Source organism: Lagopus leucura, unplaced genomic scaffold (assembly GCF_019238085.1).
Source record: "Lagopus leucura isolate 7727_CA_CO unplaced genomic scaffold, USGS_WTPT01 Super-Scaffold_100016, whole genome shotgun sequence".
NCBI classification, from domain to species: Eukaryota; Metazoa; Chordata; class Aves; order Galliformes; family Phasianidae; genus Lagopus; species Lagopus leucura.
This window is the reverse complement of record NW_024962270.1, coordinates 1,359,754-1,382,152: the sequence shown is the minus strand read 5'-3', so window position 1 is coordinate 1,382,152 and position 22,399 is coordinate 1,359,754. Positions and strand designations below refer to the sequence as shown.

The window sequence follows — 22,399 nt, the reverse complement described above, 5'->3', positions numbered from 1 at the left end:
TGTACAACCTATTACCAAAACTCACTTCTGGAGTTACAGATTAAATGTCTTTGTGCCATCTTCCCACCTCTGTCAGTCAATAGAATCCCAAGAACAAAACCAAATCAAGAGTTTGCTTCTGCCTCATGCATACAGGAATTTTCAGATCCGTGAGCTATACTTACTTCAAGTGTGTCAACTGTGACTTTTCTAAAGGACACAGCATTTTTTGTATTTATTTTGTTGGACAATATACCCCTTGCAATTCCCTTTCACGTTCAAGCCAATACATCAACACCTGAGAAGAAAATTAAGATGGTGGGACCAATTCCCTGACTTCCCATATCTTCATTCTCCCACTAATGGCAACAACAGGAATCTTTACACGCTTCTGAAACCTCCTCCTTACATCAGATTACTGTACAACTGCACTCCATTCTGCTCCACAGTTAGTGCCAGTACTCCATTCCCCATGACACAGCTGTTAAGGAAGTGACAGGATGGGACAAAACAGAACTAAAAAGAAAAATGAGCACACAAGACCAATGATCTCACAAAGCAGCCAACACTATTTAGACAAATGGCAAATTTAGGAATCAAAATGGGAAAGAAGCAACACTTTCCAAGTGTGTGACCAAGTTTAATGACATTTTTTCCTCTGAAACACTTGACCATCAATAACATTTCATGGGTCAGGGTGCCCAGAATGTTACTTCATAGGTGTTTTATATGAATATTTACAAAGACTTCCAAAATTCAGTGGCACTAAACAAACAAACAAGAACTTAAAACTTTAAGCTACAATGCTTAAAAAAATGTAAACAGTTTATTTTACGTAGTTGTAAAATATAAGAACTTTCTAATGCAGCTTGATTTTATCTGGAAGGTGAATGTATCCTGGTGCCCATGAACAAGGAATGAGAGAATTCTTTACACAAGTATTGTGCTCCAGTGTGCAAAAAATTACATATAAGAAAGGAATCTAAAGTCCACAACACTTAAAAGACAACAAAAAGTTTCACGTCCTGAAGTTGAGAAATTTATAAAAACATTTACACGTTGTTGCTGACCCATCAAAAAACTTGCATAACTTAAAACTCTGAACAACAGCTACTACAAATTCAACATTTCTCTCAAATGGAATTTTGTGCAACGATCAGACCGAATCATTCACCGCTTTTACAGCCATTCCTCCATCTTCCCCACCACCCACACCCAGTGGCCACAAGAGCCACCAAAACCTCCAACAGATTTTCAACTTAGTGCATGTAACCAAAAGGCACACACAGATCTGAAGATGTTTTCGTGCAGAAACCCGTGCAGGTTCACAATGACATTGCAGAACACCTCTTTTCAGAAAGTTTAGAGTCTAATGTTTGGCAGCATTATTCTTACACGTTCCCTTCTATTCTACAAGCCAAAGTGTTAATTAGGTAGACACTGCTTTCCAAGAATCCTGTATTTGAGTAGCCATAAAATAAAGATTTTAAAAATAAATCAGCCTGTAACATTATTATATTAGATACTCTGCTTCTGCCCACGTTATTAATGGAATTTTAATCCCACAGTACCATGGTTTTATACTGTCAGTTGCAAAACAATTAGGATACACATTTCTTTTTGTTAATGAAGACTTTGATTGCTCCAGTGAAGTCAGCCGATAAAAGCACTTCTGTGTGATCTGTCTTCAGTGCTCCTTAAGGAAAGAGAATAAGCTGTTATTTCTTACAAATGAATCAAGCTCTCATTAATAGAATCGCTGACACTTTTCTTCCTCCAGCCCATTCTTATTATCTGACCATTTCTTCAAGAAACACCCGCATTTCTAAGAAAGGGACTTTTGCATTATATACAATCCAAAGCTGTACCTCCTAATGGCTCAAGTCAACAGGAATACTGCCAAAATACACAGGGCAACAACTACATCCCTCACTTCCTGGTCTGGGAGTTTTACATTGCAATAGCAGTCAAGATGTCCAGAACATTCACGCCCCTTGCAATGACTTCTCTTCCAAAGAAGCCTCCCTCCCACATCAAAGTATTCTTCTCATATTGTGGTATCAAGCAGAGGCCATCTTAACACCTACCAGAGGGAATGGTATCAGCTGTTTCAGAATCTTCTCCTTTACTTTCAGCTTCTTGCTTATCAGAAGTTTCCAGTGACACCATCAAGCCAGGATTGGGAGCAAAAATCGCAGAGGTGACCACAGCGTTGTGTGCTTCAGAAAGACAAACCAATTTTGATTACCTTGTTCCAAGGGATTGTTCATTTTACAAGAACAGCAGGCATACATGTAAGTATCCAAGAATACCAGTGTTAGCTGCACTAAGTAAATTTATCATTCAAGAAACAATTATCATTGTTTTACAACTCTGAGGACCTCTGACGCTCCTGTAAGCACCCAAAGCTAACTAGCAAGAGTTCCAGAGCACATTTGATATAAACACTGCCCTGCATTTCCCAAAAAGCCCTGTGCATTGAGTGGTGATTCAGAGGCTGGATAAACAAAAGAGTTGCTCTTTTTCTTTCATTACATGACAAAAAGTAAATAAATGCTTGCATTTGTTTTTGAAGTCACATATGGGATCTAAGAGCTGATAAGTGTTTTGATTACACACTTATACAGCTCAGCTCTGCCAGTGAAACATGGCATTCATTCAGAATCTGACTAAAGCTGGAAAAGCTCCAAGCCACATCATCTCTTGCCATCCCAACCACGCATCCTAATCGCATGCACGTCTCCTGAGGATCAGGTTTTTGAGTCCACTTATTAAGAAGCCATTGTGATTAAGAAAATCACAATGCACCTTGCTTTATGATGTTAACTATTTGTTCAAACTAAATGAACAGTACTGCTCAGAAAAGTATTTGTCTTCCAGGTTTTAATTTTATTTTCAGGTCTTTGATAAAATAATTGACTTCTTACCTTTAATGCCTTCCCAGAAGTCATTACGGTCTCTTCTTACAGATGTGAATTTGCTCAAGTCATGGTAGGTGCTCCAAATATAAACATATTTATCTTCTGAACCGCTTACAATGTATGTAAAGTCATGGCTTAAGACAGAAAGAAGGAGAAACATTACTTTCATTGGATGCTCAAGTAAGTGTTACAGTGGCTCTTCAGATGACTTGCAGTCAGACCAAGTTCACAACTTATAGGATCTTTTCATAGAATTACAGTCTTCAGTTACCTCTGTATTCTGAGCTTTAAGACATCTCAGAGGCTCAGATTTGTACCAATGTATACAGATTATTCAAACAAAAGCCTCTGTACTTCACCCATGGTACCTTCAAAATTCAACAACTGCCTTGCCATAATACTGTCTTACCTAAAGCTGGCTTTGATTTGGCTGCTGCTGTTGACGTAACCTTTGTATTTCATAGATAAAGACAGATCTCTTAGGTCATACAATCTAATTCTGGAATCATTAGAAGTCACCAGTATCTAGAAAGAAATGAAAGGAAAATTAGAAGTGGAAGCAGTTAGCATGTACAAGAAGGAGCAACAGAGTTCATTCTCCACCTTTCACACAGAATCACACAGAATTCTGAATCTTTATCTATCTTTATCTCCACCTTTCGACTCAAGGCTTCAGCTCAGAGCAAAGCCAAGCAAAAGGACTGATTCCAAAGAACAGAGTACACTTTTTGGAATATCTGCCTTGAGCTTTCAGCATTTTTTCAGCTTCTGTACAAACCATAAAATGCCTTGGGTTGGAAGGATCCATAAGGATCACGAAGCTCCAACCCCCCCGGCCATCTTCCACATTTAATACTGGACCAGGATGGCCAGGGCCCATCCAACCTGGCCTTGAACACCTCTAGGGTGAAGAATGCAGAATATTGCATGAATATTAAATTTGGAGACATTAGTTATGCCACAGAAATTTTCACCGAAAGCCATTTAATCTATAAACATTTCCTCAGCTTCACATGAATCAGACCAGAGTATCACTGAATATATATTTTACCACTAGTCAGTATCCTGCAATGCAAAATAGGCAAAAGCATTTTCATCTAAGGAGAGTAAAAAGAATCCTGATTTAAGTTGATTATGGCAAACAAAGGTTAGCTGAGCAAGCAAAAACTTAATGAGCATTAGATATAACTGCAAGACTCCAGTATCAAGTCCAGCTTTTACTGAAAGGCAGTACCTTATTTTCCCCAGGCAAGGGTTCAATGCCAGTAATTTTTCTTCCAACTCTATTTCGGCCTCTAGTAGAACGTACATGTATTTGTGTATGGTACTTCAAGTGCTGAAAAGAAATTAAAAATTATGTTTATTTCAAATAATTTGATTTAAACTGAAGTTTTAACCGATTTTGCTTCAGGTTCTAACAGGTTTTGTCTCTTGATACTTAAATAAGAAGCATCACTTTTCAATCTTTATTGCTTAACGTGAGAAAACAATCTGGAAAACTTTCTTACCTCTGTGTCATAGAAGATGCATCTTCCATCATACGTGCCTATTACTGCATATTTGCCATTCTGACAGAAGTTGGCAGCTGTAATCAATTTTGTCTGCCCATCCACTTCGTTCCATAATGCCACTTTTTTGTCAGGAATGTTCCAGAGTCGGAGTTTCCCATCCAACGAACCACTTAAGAAGTACCTGTCATCCTGAGAGGAAACACTGCATTAATCTCTGCTTGTGCTATAAGGATGCCCAGAAATATTTCCTTAAAACCATCCCAACTGATTTCCAAACTTCTTTGCGGAATCCCATAAATGTGTTCATTATGAAGTTTATGATGACTGAAAAGACAGTATTAAACTTACTGACAAGTTCAATTTCTTAAGAGATTTCTGAAAATATTACACATATATGCAGGCTTCACAACAAAATACCTCCAGCTGGGACTGTTAGGACAACTACATTTTTTCTTCCAAACACAAGCTGCAGAAATACTAACCCTGAGTTATTCCAAGTTAGGCCAGCTGTGATGTTGTTTGCCTACAGACAGTTCACTTTCCACCTTATTCCAACAAATGGTGAAACATGGACACTCTCAGTGATGCTTAGTGAAAATGAGAACACTATTCTGGAATAGTATCCAATGGGATACTTTTAAACCACACAAACTATTATTCAATGTGTTTTTAAAGTTATAAATAAAGGGGTAAGAGTCTCAAATTCTGCCTCTGGAAGAAACAAGACTATTACACTTACCCTTGGATGGAAGGCTATAGCAGTGACAAAGTCTATATGCTGGAAACAACAGAGACATTCTCTTCTTGATATGTGCCATAAACGGACAGTTTTGTCCATAGAAGAAGAAAGCAAGAAGTAGTTCTGTGGAACAGGAGGATTCCGTGGTTAGCAATGGGCACAGAAGTAACAGAAAATACAGAAGCAAGCTGATACCATGCATTTTTGTTTGAATTACAGTGCTTTGTACAGCTTTCTTGCAACTGCAAAAGCATCAGCCCAAAGCTCTCATGCTTGATCACTGATGAATGTATTTACCAGTTTCCATTTAACACTGTTTCACTAAATTGTGTAACTTGCTGAGATGCTGCAATTTTCCTTAGCACAACATTTCCAGGACACTGACTACAACTGTAATGCACCATAACACAAATGTTAACAGGCTCCCCAGCCCCCGCTACAGAAGAAACCTGGGTGGGACTGCAGGGAAGATTTCTGAAGCTTCTTCAGAGCACAGCAAGCCATCAGGACTGCCTGCTCTCATGGGCAAATACAAGGGAAGCCCCATCTATTCACAGCATGTTTCAGGAAAGGCAACTCTTCAGAAATCAAGTTTCTTTTGGTGTGGTATCCTAAATGCTAATGGAAACAGGTCTCATCAATTCCTCCCTTTCCATGAAGGTCAACATTTTATTCTTTCAGATAGAAGTGTCCATTACTGAGTGGTGCTTTCCTTAAGCCCACAACACCAAAGCTCAGTTATTAAACTCTTTCTGGAAGAATCTCAGTGGAAACGAGTACTTGGAAAAGTAGTTACAAGAAAAATCAGCACAACAAGTTCCAGAGACAGGGCGAGAGCTTCTCTTAAGATCCTTCAACCAGAGTGAACTCTTAAAATAGCAACAGTCTTCCAATATGGAGAATTACCCAACTGAGCTTTGTGGGAAAAGTGTTGATAGTTAAGCACAAGGCAGTTCTCTAGTTTCAATACATACTTCTCTTCAGCAGTTTTTCAGAATCTGTGCATTTTGCATAAAAACAGCAAAGCATACAGAAGACAAGAAAAGCCATTAACACCAGAACTCAAATTACAAAACAGCTCAGTGAAAATTCCTTCCCTCCAACTCTAAACATTTCAACTTACTTCAGTATCAAAAACTGATATAAAACCACAACTGCATTACTAGCTTGTTTTTATAAAAAGCCTTAATTAGAGAAGCCCAAGAAGTTAATTCTTTTATTGCAGCTATTTCAGATGAAGTGATGTTTCTGCAAACCCTTTCTCTTAAATTGTTTTGTATTGTTCAGAAATATTTTTAATGGTATTTGATACAACAATGAAAACACAGGAGAACTGTGCAGCCTGTCTTAGGGTGCCTTACTTTAGACCAGGAAAGATCAAGGAGATCTGCTGTATGCCCTTTGTATTTGCAAAATGGCCGTTGACGAAATGGAGCATTTTTATCATCTGGGTCTTCATCAACTCCACTGCAAATCTATCAGATAAAGGTACAGAAATGTTAGAAAATGTTAGCTGGAAAACTTAAAGAAAGCAGTTACTGCTAACATGAAGCACAGGGCCTGTAACAATTTGAAGGACTCTTAAATGATACAAAATAACGTTGTACTAATAAACACAGTAACTTTAAAGCACAAACCCACTGTGAAACATCCTCGTGAAATAAAACCAAGCAGCTCCACACTGCCCATCAATACAGCTTTTGTTCAATGGGATAAACTTGACAGCAATTTAAGGAAACGTTCAAAGATAATCTTTTGGAATCAAGTACACCAAATTGGAGAAGTGTATTTCAATGCAGAAAATAAACTGCGCGTTAAAGCTTCGGTGTTCTAATGCACATCAAGAATGCTAACTTCCTAACAAAAGGGCCTTTCAGCATTGACAGGTGGCAAAACAAAAAGTAGAATTTCCCATACAAAAGCTCGTGTAAAAATAGCCTTAAAACAACACCTCTGGTGTACATGGCATGCAGTTACCTAAGGGTAAGGACGGATTTCCCCCTCCCCACCAAAAGCATGCATTAAATAATGTTACTGCTAAAAAGCTTCAGTTAAACCCTGGTTTTATCATTTGTTTCTTACACTACCGAAAACAGAAAAACCCTGATCACATTGATTTCAATGGCAAGATTAGGAAAGGATCTGAACACTCTACAAGTAACAATGTCTTCACACTTCTGGTCTGTGATGTCCCGTTTTATTCTATCCAGATGTGCAAACAACATCATGCTTTGCCAGCCTTCTAAGTATGCTATTGTTCAGCTTGGCCTTCCTCAGAAAAGAGCATATGAAGTTAGATGTTAACCGTAAGTAATGCATGAAGGCAAAATGCTATGCCAGGAAATTCAATAGACTTTTTTCCCCTTTAATGTCTCTTTCAGAAATCTGCTCTGGGAGACAAGTTAGTTGCAGAAGGCCACAGTGAAGCAAGGCAGACTACAAAAATGTATGAAGTACAGTGACTTGGTTCCTTGCTTGCTTCCCAGATACATGGGATAACAGTATTTGACCGAAGAATATTGACAAAACATTTTGTCTATGCCTCAGGCCAAGAACTATTTAAAATGTGTTTGGATAAAGCAACAATAAAGACCTGGCAGTACAGAACAGTGCAACCATGTCTTCCTTTCTCAATATCTAGTGTACATACCCCTGCATCAGTATCAGACTTCGAAGAATTGAGACTCTCTTGAGATGGGGAAGGTGAGACACGGCCTAGAACAGAAGCAGAAGCTCCACAATCAGCACCAAGTTCCTACACCAGTAGAATTTCTAACGTTTTAGAGCTCTAGCAGTATATGGAAAGTTACCTTCTGTGTTGTATTTCATTCGCATGTTATTGAAGTAGTCAAAAGCATTTTTCAAAACCCATATTCTCACGACATTGTCCTGTCCTGCAGATGCAAGCAATCGACCACAGTGAGAGAATTTCATCGTCCAAACAGCGCCCTGTTCAAATAAAGAGATTGTGGTTTAAGTTACATAAACTACCCTTCCCATACAAAAAATGCTTTTATATAATGTCAACAGATGTGATTCAGGACATAATACACAAAAACAAGTTGCAGATTGAGGCACTGAATAGTAATGGTTACATCTGGTGGACAGCGTAACACATTTTGCACAAAGTTTGAAAGCATACAGGGTACAATGCTGTAGAAGTGAGGATTTAACATTGCTCAGTGCCACCACAGTGTTCTACATGAAACTGGTACGATTACTAATGGATAGCAAGGCAGAGGTGACATGCAGACACAGCAAATATTTGTAGCTGTGCTTGAAGTTAGTTCAAGCTGTGGTACCATTTCACTTTTTCCCCTTGGAGAAATCATGCTTGTTTACAACAATTCCAGCACCCTAAACAAGTACTACGTATATACATTAAATGAGGATTTTGCAAAGCTTGTGACAACTCTTTATCCAGTGCAAAGTCCAAAGAGTCAACCAATAAGAACATGGTACCACACCAGCAGTATTCCATCTTCTGTTTAATGAACAGACACCAGGTATTCGACCACACCAACCCAGCTCCCTTTTCAAATTCTTTTGGGGAACTTCCTAGGTTTTAAGAACTCAACTACTGGCTTGATAGAAACTAATATAGATGCAGTCTTGGAAATGTTTGTTTTGAAGGACAGCTTTGAACTCCCCAGTGAAACTGACTGCTATATGCCTTATCCTCAGCCTAACACTTTAAGATGAGGGACAGCTTCAATTGTTGTCACATCTGCTGTCAGTAAAAGTACCTGGGGAGTCCAATACTAGAATGAATGAGTTTCAGACTCCACAGGTGAATGTGCAGCACTAGAACAGTGATGGATGGGAGGTTTTGCTGCTTACCCTCCACAGTTGCCTGTTTGGAAATATCACATTCCAGTCTCTTCCCTCCTTATCATCGCAGTTCATACAACCCATTAATCTCTCCCTACTTTTGCCAGCAGAATTCATCCAGTATTTCAGTTCATTAATTATGTTTATATTTCTTATAGGCACATAAGTTCAGTTTTGCTGACTTAGACAAACTTGCTGTTCTGTGCTCACTTCTGTTAGTGGATCATAGCCTATTTGTGGCTTACATTTCTAGGTACAGAAATCAGGAAAACAAGTACCATGCAACACAAACTCTTTTGAAGAAAACTTCCAGAGAATCTCTCATGCCCAATTATGTGATTACCCCTTTCTTTTCCCTGAAAAATTTGATCAAACCAGTCAAGTTTTCATTTCTTGCCAGAATATTGATTTTACAGAATGGAACTAACTGCCCTTCAAGAAAAAGTACGAAGGTCATCAAGTAGATAAAGGCTAAAAGTTGAATTTTAGGCTGAACAGATTCAACAAAACAAAAATGGAGATCTAAGACATACCATATGCTCTCCACTGAGATCCTGAACAACTTTAATTTGTTCAAAATCATAAGGTCCCTTGAAGCCATGTGCTGCTTTGAACTTAACTGGTCTCGTATACGGCATCCCTTCATCATCACTGGAAGAAGGATCATCTTGATCTGTATGGAAGACTAAAAGGAACACAAATTCAGAATGTTGCAGCACACTTTCTACTAACAAGAATGTGTGCCAATACATTTCAGTAGCAAATCAGTCTTGAATTTGCAAGTTTTGATAAACAGCTGTAAGACCTTAAAGCAAAAGATAAATACGTTGCATCAAGGTCTAAGAACACATCTATACTATTTTTGGTTTGCAGTACATCCAAACACTCAACACCCAAAGTAACTGCCATGAATTTTTGTTCTACTTCATATCTTGCACCAGGTTTTGCATTCAGTACATCCTGCACGTCGCAATTTCTGCCAATTTAACACATGCTGAAAATTACAGATTTAATCACATTGGTTTCTTCTTACAGTATGCAGAAAGGGCCTGGTGGGCTGCCCATGGAAGCAGAACTGCAGAAAAACTGGCACAAAATTCCAGTGGCAATATAGGATCCTGAAGTGCAGCAGTTCAGTGGCACTTATGTCTCTGCCTGTGGTTAAACTGGCCTAGTTAAGTACTAGATTCCTGTCTGGAAAACTGCTGAAACAAAGGGACAACTCAGCTGTTTTCAGAAAAAGTTCTACCAGGAGTTCCAGCTGTCTGAGGATAGAGCATTGATTGTCAGAAGGCCAAGTGACTTCATTAAAGCAATTAAGAAAATCCCAACTTCTAACTGTGTTGGAATAACTCTAAGAAAGATCATTATACTGTTAGAAAGCTGTCTAGATATGAAAGTAAAAATCATACTATTCAACTGGCTTAACTAAAAGTTAACATTTGCTGCAAAAGAAACCAGCCTTGTAACCTCAGAATACCTACCAAGCTACAGACTTGAAGAAGCCAACTGTACTCAGGTAGCACACACCAGTATGTGACCCTTCAGCCAGCTTTGAATTTGAGAAGCCCAAGGATAAACAGATTTATTTGGTGGGTGGGGGAGTAACACACAGAAATCATGTCACTGACCTTCATCTCGAACACTCTTGACTTTATTTACAGCACGTTCCCCATACTCTTCAGCAAGGTGCTTTGCTCGCTTTACAGATTTGCCAAGGAACTTTTTCAGCTGCGTGCTTAAGAAGGGAGGCATTTATTCAACAACAGTGGCAAATTCTTATTTTTTGTTATTACGAATCAGTAGCTTCGATTTGAAACGCAGCATTATTGCTTTCCATTACTGCTTCTAAAAATAAGCATTTAATTTGCCAGCAGTCATGTAATCTTCAGTTTAACTGCAGAAAAATAGGCTTAAGTAATTTCAGATACCAATTAAATAACTTGTTTGGATTTAAGAAGGGGAGTTTCAGCTTAAAATGAAACCTGACATTTATTTGTAGAGACATGGAACAGCATCTTACGTTTTCTGCTTTAACCTCCCTCCATCAGTATCTGTCTGCTGTGTCTGCATTTTGTCTTCATCATCAGACTGTGCTGCGTCGTTACTAGGAAATACAGGAGTTGGTGTTCAGTATGAAATCTTACTGTGTGTAAACAGTAAAAAACCAGTAAAGTAGGACCAAATGATAAAACAGGTCTTTCATTTCTTAGGAATCTCGACAGTAAAACTGCATATATGTCCTAGATGTCCAAGAAACAGTTCTATGGAAGTGAAATTTTATTTTAAACAGCAATGCAAAAAAAAAAAAAATCCTGATTTTTTATGTATATGCATCAATCTAGGCCTTAGAAATAAGTCCAGTTTCTAAGTTGACATAATTCCATGATCATTAAAATATAAAATTCAATTTAAAAAACAACAAACATTCAGTTTTAAAGATGAGAAAGGCCCAAAGCTCTGAACAGAGCAGGGAAACCTTCCAGTAGAAGCCACAATGACCACAGGCCCACACTGCAGTATTATCATAAACTTTCGATTGAATTAGAAAAATTTCAATAAATAATTCTGTTGCCTCAATAAATAACCCAGTTCAGACAGAATAGGGGATTAAACATGCAAATCAGAGACAGCTGGATTGGGACCCTTGCACAAAGAGTCCTCTGTATGCAAAAAAATACGACAGAAACAATACTAGAAAGAGTTTAAAGCTATCATCATTCATACCTGACATATTCTTTAGTTCTCCTCATGATATGCAAAGTGAGAGGATTAATGCCTGTTGGCAACTTCTCTTCTGCCAAACTCAGGGGTATTTCTTCACCTGTGTCAAGGTTTTTTATCATTACACTTGCTAGAATTTCCTATGGAAGAAATATGGTGTGAAGTCAAGATGACTCAAACAGGCATCAAAAGGAAAACAGAAATCATGCGGTCTTACAGATTATTTACAGCAGTGAGAGATCATGTTGTTCACTGCATTTTACAAAGTTCAGGCTAATCTTGCTGTCAGCATGCTACTGCAATTGTTACAGAGCACCACACACAGATAAACAATTACATGTCATCACAAGCTTTGATTTCATAGACCAGAAATGCAGCCATATAAAAATCAGACACTACCTGACACAAGCTGTGCTAAAAATCAAACATATAATAAAATTACTCTGAAGCACCCCCACCTTCCAGGTATTTTAGCAGATTTAGGCAAAGAATCTTTGCCTACAGATAAAGAGTATTTAAACCTATCAAGTACTACAGAAATGGGTTTTTTTGGAACACGAATACACCTGTTGAGCAATAGTAAGCTGACAACAGTTTGATAGCATCACTAGGATAAACTGAAGTTATTAACTGAATAAATTACTTCTCAATATTAGGAAAGTCATTCTCTTGTTGCTGACTTCTTCCTGTTTTCTGTGCAGGAAAAAATTATCAGCTTTGCTAACGTTCCCTCACACTAACCTTGCAATGTGTTACAAGCACAAATTCACAGCATCGCAGACCCATTACAGCTCATACTTCTAAACATTACTACTCCAAATGACTCAAGAACCACAAAGTCCTTACATGGATGAAGTCAGTATGCCATCCCTTCTCTCTGAGCCTCTGGCCACAGCTTATAGCAGGCCAGAGGGCAAGAGCAAGGTGTGAATACTGCAATTAACTCAGCAGACTGGAAAAAGCAAGCACAAAAAAAATACTTTGTACAGATTGCTTTTATTAATACCTCATCCGTGAGTTCTCTTCCAGAATTAGATCTGGGTCTTTGTGGTCCAAGCACTTCATTTGTCGTTTGGCCATCAGCTGCTTTTCCATTCTCCTGAAATTTTGCAGACAGAAGATACATAACCTCTAACAATGGAATGACAGAAAACGTTACTGTGATTCTCAGACTTGAAGCCATTTCCCAATACCTGAGCAGTGACAATTTTATCTCCGCTAGTAGCGCTTGCCAAATCCAAAGAAGGCTGAGAATCCTTGGGCATGACCTCAGTCACTGCACTTGGAGTTAAAAGACCACCAGCTGCGAAAGTCTCTCGAGGAACTGAAAGGAGATTCATAACAGTAAAAAGAGCATAACAAGAGCCACGGACAGGCTACAGAGATTACTGGAGTGCTGACATTATCTGACAACTTTCTGTTCATTAGTTGTTTTTTTTTTCCCCCCCATCAACCACCACTAAATCTGTCCTAACAGCTACATATTTCATATATCACATCTATGCCTCCAGCTATTTCACACTTGGTCTTCTTCAGTTCTGCTAACAAATTGGGGTTTTTTTTTTCCTCTTTTGCTTATTTTCCTAGTAACCCAGGATACTCATTTTCATGAGTCCTCAGCCTACACACTGACTTGTATTTCTAACCTAACAGAGATAACAGATACTTCATTCGAAGCCTCTTTTCTTTCCTTAGCTACTGCATTGGTATGGCTAATTCTTCTTGCTGCAGAAGTAGGTCTTTTGGTAAAAAGTGTTATTTTGCAAGAGAGTCCAAGAATTAGAAGCATTTGTAATGCAAAAGGCTTTTTTTTTTTTTTTTTTTTAAACACTATAAGGATTTGGAACTGTTAAAGCTTTTCTTTGCTTGCAGGTCGACTGAAAACACAAGATCTAACGACTCTTCCCTCAGAACACAAAAATAGCTGAAGCCACTTAAATAAATGACTTGCCTTCTAAAACAGGTTTTTGTACTTCAAAATCCAGTTCACTCTTTTTTTTCCGGGGGGGTGGAGCAGGCCGTGCAGGAGGTGGTGGTCTTGGAGGAGGAACATTTGTTGGAGGTGGTGGCCGTGCTGGAACAGGCTTCTTTGTGCTAGCAACAATATCAGGTTCCACAGTAAGATGCCTTGGTGGTTTTGCTGGAGGCATTTCTTCTGTTGTAGGAAGGTCTTTGGTAGATAAATCTGAAGTCACTTGTCCTAAAGTATTTGCCTCTTTCTCGTCTGTTATGTCCTCATCTTTCAGTGTTTCTTCTTGTGCTTCAATTTCATCCTTTTTATGGTCAGTTGTATGTGTTACTTTTGTTAGTTTATCAGTTTCCTGTTCCTCAGAAGTAAATAAAGGCCTCCCAGCTTCCAACTCAGGGTCCTCACACACACTCTGATGCACTGGTTCACTTGGATCTTCTTGTAACGAAGTTTTAGCAGGCAGTACTTCTGGAATACTATTAATGATACCTGCACCAGCAATCCAAGCATTTGCATCTGAAGTTGGAACAGTCAGTCCTTTCCCTCTAGAGGCTAAAGAATCATCATCTAGTTGCTGTGCTTTCTGGCTTTCTTCTATAATACTGTCAATAATCTAAGGAAATAATTAAAACAACATTGTACTGTTAAACAGTAGCTACTTCTGGGGAACACTTACCATATAGTTTGTATAGTAATACAATAAACAGAAAAACTCTTCATTGAGGAGTTACTTTGTGTACAAAACATATTTTGACTAAAATTCTGAGGACCAGAACCTAGATGCAGGAATAGGTGCATCTGAACAATGAAACAGAATGAGTAATTTTCTTTCCTCTTTAATTTGAGAGACAGCTATCACTGGATCAAAAGTTGTTCAGCTGTTTGAGATTTCACATACCAGCATAGAAGATTCTGTACATTAAATAATTCAATGCTTGCAAATCTTAGATACGTTTTTAGAACACTTTAGCTTGATGTTTACCCTTCAGATGAATATTCTCACTAACAGAAGCCACACATTCTGTTAGCTTTTGGATGACAACTCATTAGTGTTATTTCATATTTCCAGTGTGAGGATGGAAGCGTAAAGAAGCATAACTAACCTCTTTTGAATCATCTTGCTTCATTTCTTGTACAAAGGTTTCATTTCCAGCTTTGTGCAGCCTGCTGTCCACATCCTATGAAAAAAAGATACAGGATGATGGTAGTGAGAAGGTCTTGAGTAAGATTACACACAGCTTGAAGAAACTGCATTAAGCATAAAGGAAAACAATGCTGCCACATATTCATCCATTATGGAGTAAGTACCTATCTGGCAGAAGTAATGCACAGTACACATGCAGATTATTTCACACTGGCACACTCAGAATCAGCGTGCTCATTGCTAAACAAAAGGCAATTCAACATTTGGTATTTAACCTCCTGCCTGCTTCTGTTGTAATGCACAGAAATCTGATGAAAGACTCCAAGACAAACATATCTTACTTGGAAAATGATGGATTTTATAAATGACCTAAGTTCTATGTCTTTAAAAGATTCCAGCCTCAACTAAAATAGAACCGATTAGAGAAACATACATGTTTAAGAACCTGGAGCAAAGATACATAAACATACTTTGCTCTCTGTCAAGCGTGGGAAAAGATCCCAGAACTGCTTTATCACCACTTACAACAGAAACATTATTAGTTTTCAATGTAAGTGTAGTTTAGAAATGTACAAACAGCAACACCACGTTGGCACAGCCTGTTAAACAAGGAATAAAAATAATGCAGTAAAGCAGGTTGTGCCAAAATAATTTATTAAGTCCTTGTAAGAGTCTTAAACCTTGCATAATAAAATAATTAACCAATCATACTTATGGATAAGCTCCAGAAACAACAGACACTGGGTATATCAGGTACACACATCTATACAGAGGCTTAACACTGAAAATATCCCAGCTGTGAGTGAAAGGATTTGTCAATTTCTGAACAATCCTATGCTCAGGAAAGCTAGCAGTTGACACCACAGAGGTTACTGCTTTAACCAGAAGCCAACTTCAACCTCAGTTAGTATGGTTTATTGCACATCACATGCATCCTGTTGACATGAAGTACTGACAACACTGCCTAGAGCACTGCCTAAAGGGGAATCTGATAGAAACCCCCAATGCTGAAAGGGACCTGCAGAGAACACGTAATCCTTCTGACTAATGGGGCAGTCTCAGAAAAAGAGAAAGACTTTTTGTGACTGGCTCGAGTTTATCAAACAAGCCAACACCTGTTCAGAAAGTTAAGAAAAAACAAACATATCTTGGCTGACTCCCTGAGCAGAGATGCAGAATCACTGTCCTCCTCCTCCTCCTTCCTACTACGCAGAGACAGCTGCAATCATTAAAATCTTATTCCTCTCTGTCCACTCCTCCACCACCTTCCATACGTTTTTTTCCACTCTGTTTTTGTTTTATCACCGTTTACCTTCAAAGACACAACTTAAGAATTTAAGTGCAATCAGTGCCTACAGTAACCCATTACATTAATTTCTAATTTTGTTGACTTAACCTCACACACCTGTTAAACTTTGGACTTCAGGAATCTTTCTTACCCACTCCAAGGCAAACTGTACCATTAGTCACACACTCAGAGAACTGATACAGTACCAGGCAGAGAGAGAACAGTGATTCAGCTTCAGAAACAGTGACTTAGGACGATACAAAAAAGAAAGAGCTGTAAGCAACATGTAAAACCTGGTAATGAAAATCCTCTATGTTTCAGCCAACAAGACACTCAAGTCAGTTTGGCTGCACTGAGCTTAGAAAGAACGATAGCTACATTTCTTGCAAGGTTTATTGTTAAAGGGATGTTACACGTTCAAAGTATTAAGCAGAACACAAAATAGATGGCTGCTCCACAAGAGATGCCATAGGAGCTGGTATCACTGTAAGAAGACGACTGATTTGCTGGCAGCTGAAGAGAGGAAGCTATCACCTACTCTCTAACAGTGCTGACAAATGCATCATTTGATTTATTAGGACAAAATATTGAGCCTCCTTTACTCCATCTGAGCATTGCACAAGTATCACTGCTGGCTCTTTGGAGACCAGAAAAACAGTGACATTTGTACACTATTCAACTCCTTAATTTAACAGGTGTCACATTCAGCTGACTGTCGCTGTGCACAGATGCAGCACACCAATTACTTGTGTAGGAAGTGGCAATGCCATCTCCATCAGCTAAATATAGTGCTGTATTTTCACGTCACCTGAAGTACACACACAGATTTTTCTTATTTTGAAGACTGAAGGGAATAAAGTCAGCATTTCAGATCAACCAGGATCCCAAAAAAAACCAAGTCCCATGGAAATGTGCTTCCTATTCACAAATCATCTGAAAGAGGATAGTCTAGCAGTCAAGTACAGCTCAATTAATTTGCAAATTTCATTTTTAGAATCAAATTAGCTTCAAGACATGTTAAAGTTCCCCAAAAGTAAAGCTGGAACATCAAGAGACACAAGCAGAACATTTGCTCCCTGCAGCAAAGAAAGCTTACCATTCCTCAAGGAGATGTCAGGACTGCCACAGCACACCTACATTAAGTAGAAATGCTTACATCTGATTGATTTTAAGAAACTCACCTTCAATACAAAGGATCCAACCTTTGATGGTGACCTGTTAGAAAGAGAAGACAGACTTATGCAGAGCTCCAGGAAAGAAATCTCAACAGTAAGCTTTGTATTAAACAGTTTTAATGGTCTTCCTTTACAATGAGGTATACTTAATGATTCAGACAAGCAGTGAATGCTTCTGATACACTGCTCCTTTATACAGAACACTCCAAAGAGAGTAAAGAGCCCTTCTGTCTGTCATAAACCCACTGGAGATTCTCTAATCCCTGACAGTTTCTCAGCTCCAGCTTCTACAAACCATCTTTCTGTCATCCTTTTCTTAGTGTACCGATGTTACTCCAAGCACACATTTAAAATCATCTCCCATTACACATAATGCATACCCTGATACACTCTAGCTGCATTAGCATCCACTCTGAGACGACCTCTCATTTCACTAATTACACAAAAAAAGGAGGTATCTCTGGGGACTGGCATCATGCAATTACTTCTCTTCAGGTCACCACGTAAACCAATCAGTGAACTGTCAACTTTCACTACATCCCAGACCTGCAGCTCAGAATGCTGTTAGATATTTAAACACCGAGTCTTATTGTGATGACAAGATTGTACAGTTTCCTATCACAGCGCTTGTCCTGTCACAACACTTGCCAGCTACCAGCACACTCCCTTCTGCTGCAGGCACATCACTCCCTCACTAGTAACACACCATACGAAGGTCAAACAATGTAGCTGCCCTTCCCAAATTCCTTAACTTTCAAATACTCAGCTTTGTGGAAAATCTGCACTCAAAAGCAGCATCCCACATTGATGCTCTGACACAACACAGAAGAGCACAAAAAATTTAGTTTTCTTTCACATAGGACTGCTCAGTAGATGATGGGATTACATATTTGTAACATAACGGAAAGCACAGCAATGACAGCAGAGCAGCAAGGTCCCTGGCTGCAGCAAGTGAGGATGTGCTCAAATGCAACAGCTGTGGGCACAGAAACAAAGGGAAGAAGCTGCTTACCTTCAGAAGGCCTCAGGTATGCAGAGATGCCCCCACCTCCGCTACCAACCCTTACATGAGGGATATGAGGGGTGGATCCTGGCTCCAGCCCTTCCATCCACTCAGGTACACTTCATACACCTGAACTCCACTGGGCCGGCCCTGCCTTCCACCAGGTGCTCCATCACTGCTTCAAGCCATGATTTAGCATTTCCACTACAATATTTTATAATAGATTTTGCAGGTTGCATTTCAAGTAAAAGGCTTCTAACTCCAGTATCCTAACATGACACCACCAGTACCATCAGTTTAACAAAGAGAGGAGTTAAAAGTTACCTGCAAAGATCGGGCAATAGTGGAAGAAAATTCCTATTTCACCTGCACAAACAGCACAGGTCTGATTAATCTGAACACCAGATAAACACTTCAAGAAGATCTTTGTATTTATTCAGCTGCAGAACTCATCCCAATACTGACCAGCCACAAGGAAGTCACTCTCCCACCAGTAATTCTAGTGCAGTACCCAAAATACAGTATTCAGCAATTCTTCATTACACAGTAGGTGAACTGTGTTTCTTTATAAGAAATAAAGCGAGTCATGTACCTGCATCCAAACAACTGTGCCTGACTTCATGTTCTTCTCTCACAACTGCCATCCTCCTTCATGCCCACAATAACTTCTGAGGTTTTTTCCTTGACCTTTTTTCAGCTACAGCCTTTTGATAGTGGAGTGACAGAGGTTCAGTCAGGATGTTTTTTGCCACACTGCCTCTCCATCCCCACTCCAATGACCACAGGACCAACAGGTGCCTTCACTGACTGGCTACACTGGCACCTAGATCTCTTTTCCTAGGATGCTTACAGAAGCAGACATTGCTTTGGACCTAGCAAACAATAAAATGTCCGTACATCATACCAAAAGCAGTTACACATCAAAAGACCCGCAGCAGAAGGGAAGGATGTAGACCTCACTGCAGGCAGTGGAGAAGTCTCCAAACATTTTATTTCATCACACATCGGCTCACACACATCATCAGTTCAGAAGAGCTATCTCAGCCAATTACCAAATGACATTCGGTAGCTAATTCTGCCATTTTTGCTAATTAATCCTTACGAAGCACCAGTTATACACAAACTTACGGATATGGTGCTTTCCTTCAGAGAGAGATTTGATCATTGGTAGTTACTGACTTAAGAGGGGGAACTGGGAGCTTCCATACAACTTGAAAATTCCACTCTCACACATCACAGCAGTAATGAGTAAAGCAACCAAAAAGCAAAGTCACCACTTCAGAATTTCTATATGAGCAATTATTAAACTTCCCTATGCAGGGCAGTGGGGAGGAAATGAGAAATAACACTTTTAATGAAAGTAAATCTATCTGCACTACTTTGCAAAAAGCTGTTTATAGTATATGCTGCAAAAAATATATATATATATATATATTCCTGTGTATTTTTGCTGATCATCAGAACATGAATGTGTAAGGAAATAACTGAAAATGCAGATGCTAACACACACTTTTTGGTTGCCCTTCCTCTCACAAGAAATTCCCTATTTTGTGGGTCGCAGCTCAGTGCCATTACACACGTATAAGTGTCAGAACTGCAATCTACAAGCCTGCTGCCAAAAAGCCTCCAATGTAAATGTGAAATTATTTCTCAGGAAATTCCAAAGCTTATTTAGAGAAAATACTCTATGTTGTTAGTACAGATGGAATATCAGACTGAATGACAGATTCAGTATCCACATTGCAAACTAAGTCCTCTGAGATCTCCTTACTTGATGCCATCGATCTGAGCCAATCATGCATTCTTATAGGTTATGGAAGAGCAATAGGAAACAAAAAAGAACTTCAGTTTTAATTTCTTTTAACTTATTCCATAGCAAGGTGGGGGAACTACTTAATATAGGTGGGGGAAACTTGCAAGTCCGGACAGACAGCATTACTTGTAGCAAATAAAAGGTAAGATATGGAGCTGGGACAGATTTAGTGGCTCACTGTTACCAAAGAATGGATGTTTCCAGCTTCCCACTTCTGCTTTTAGCCACAAATCCCGCATCTTCACCCTACCCTCTCTCCATCCTCTCAGGCTGCAGCTGTTTCAACTTACTGAAGAGGTTTTGCTGTTCCTTGTTTTCAGTTGCTTTCAGTTACTCAGTTAAAACAACTCAGAAGGGTTTGGTGATCACTAGCATCTGGGCAAGGTGAGAAGCAGGAGCATCACCACGTTTCTGTAACAACATGCTGTTAATTCATCTTACTACATCTTTCAAAACTGTATGCCAAGGCACGTTTTTCCACCAGGCTACTTAAAAAGCTAAGTTAAGAAAAGCTTTGCTATGTGTGAGGATGCAGAGGAAGTTTTTCACACACACAGGGTTGTGACACACTGGAAACAGGTTGCCCAAGGAGGTTGTGGATGCCCCATCCTGGAGGAATTCAAGGCCAGGCTGGATGTGGCTCTGGGCAGCCTGGTCTGGTGGTTGGTGACCCTGCACAGAGCAGGGGGTTGAAACTAGGTGATCATTGTGGTCCTTTTCAACCCAGGCCATTCTATGATACGATTCAAGCCTAGCCCTTCCCTTGTTCAAGAAACCCAGGAGCCATTTATACAGATAATAACAAACCCTTGATCAATTATTAAAGCTCCAATGGATGGATCCCACAGCCCGTATCTCATTGCTATGCTGAGCTACGTGGCACCTCATCCTGCAAGGTCAAACCGTGGAGAGGTTTGGTCCGGACTGCCTGAAAAACCAGAGCTGATACAACCCACTGAGCACAAAACCAGAAAGATATTTACCACTGCAGAAGAAGAAGCATGTTTGGCTAACGACAACAATACAGTGAGGCAGCTCTGAGCTAACAGGTGCGGGAAGCTGTGCTATAAAACGCTGCTCAGAACCCTCGATACTTAACATCCAGGCAACGGCATTAGAAACGAACGACAGAGTGCACCTGAACTTGTTTAAAAGACAGGAACAGCGAGCCCGGTGCTGGAGAAGCCCCGTTGCTCGTCCTGCACCAGAAAAATCACATCTTTCCATCACTAAAGGAGGATTTGAGCCATCAGCACGGATCGCACCGCCGCACATCCTTCCCAGACACGCATCCTGCCCGCCCTAGGAAGGCTAGTCTCACCCCAGCGTAATAACAGCAATACCAGCCCCGCCAGCCGCCCCGTGTCCCCGCAGCCTCTCGGTTTCGGCTCCCCCCCCCACCGACCCACCGCGCTGCCCCAACACCCGCTGTGTGCAGACAGCGGGGCGGCCGCCTCCCCCAGAGCCGAGGGAGGGCAGGGCAGGGCGGCGGCCGCACGGGACTCACGGCGCGGGGGAGGCGGCCGCCAGGTGAACATCTTCGGGAGCGTCGTAGAACTCCTCGGTGTCGCTGTCGGAGGCCATGGCGGAGCCGGGCCGCACCGCGCTGGGCTGAACCGCCGGCAGCGCTGAGCTGCGGGGCCGCGGCCACGTCCGGGCAGGACGGGACGGGCAGGCGGGGGCCGAGAAACTCTCGCGAGAGCAGCGACGGCACCGCCCCCTGCCGGGCGGAAGTGCGAGAGAAGAGCGGAAATGAGGGAGGGGTGCGGAAGCCGCGTGACGGCGGGCGCCCCCTTGAGGAGCTGCTGTGCGCAGCGCCCTGCACCAATACTATGGAGGCCTGCCTTGCAAGGCTATGGAAGTCTGCCTTACAAGGCTATGGAGGCTTGCCTGACAACGCTGTGAGGCCTGCCCCAACCTGGCCATCCTGCTGGCAACCATCAGGGCTCACATCCATAAATGACACCATAGGGGAGACATACCTGTGTGTGGTTGTCCCTGAGCTCCCACATCATGCAGGGTCTGGGGGAGGTAGGCAGAGCCTATCCAGGAGCTCACGGCTTCAGAGCACTGTGTCTCACTGGTGTTCTTTCAATGTTCATTGTGCTGCTGCAAAAGCAACACTCCCTGTGACTGTTAGGCGGTGTGCAAATGGAGGTTGATAAATGAGGTGCTATTAGTGAGCGTGGTTGTTAAATGCTGCCCAAACACTCAGTTAATGGGGGCAAGAAAATGGATAGGGAAAAGAGCGAGGAGAAAGTCTGAGTGCTTCCTGACCATAGGGGGAACCAAAATCGAGGTG

At 40.5% G+C, this 22,399-nt stretch overlaps 1 protein-coding gene across 1 annotated transcript; it reads right to left on the bottom strand.

The window, feature by feature from the left end:
• Positions 1–598: 598 nt before the first annotated feature.
• WDR44 (WD repeat domain 44) lies at positions 599–21,727 on the bottom strand. Its single transcript, XM_042876553.1, has 20 exons — positions 21,605–21,727; positions 17,288–17,321; positions 14,778–14,852; positions 13,657–14,287; positions 12,899–13,029; positions 12,712–12,804; positions 11,709–11,845; positions 11,005–11,088; positions 10,613–10,719; positions 9,515–9,666; positions 7,961–8,099; positions 7,801–7,865; positions 6,512–6,625; positions 5,151–5,273; positions 4,409–4,600; positions 4,135–4,236; positions 3,310–3,425; positions 2,907–3,034; positions 2,067–2,198; positions 599–1,675 (listed from the first exon to the last, which is right to left on the bottom strand). The coding sequence occupies exons 1-20, from the start codon at positions 21,679–21,681 to the stop codon at positions 1,581–1,583; spliced, it is 2,727 nt and encodes a 908-aa protein (XP_042732487.1). The 5' UTR covers positions 21,682–21,727; the 3' UTR covers positions 599–1,580.
• Between the last annotated feature and the right edge of the window lie 672 nt (positions 21,728–22,399).

Bases quoted from the DNA above. Each gene is read 5' to 3' on its own strand.
- WDR44 (XM_042876553.1), bottom strand. From the start codon at position 21,681: ATGGCCTCCGACAGCGACACCGAGGAGTTCTACGACGCTCCCGAAGAT. The intron at 8,100-9,514 runs GTATGTCTTAGA...TTATTTGAACAG, and splicing joins ATCTCAGTGGAGAGCATATG to GGCGCTGTTTGGACGATGAA. The intron at 1,676-2,066 runs GTAGGTGTTAAG...TCTTTCCTTAAG, and splicing joins AGCTGATACCATTCCCTCTG to GAGCACTGAAGACAGATCAC.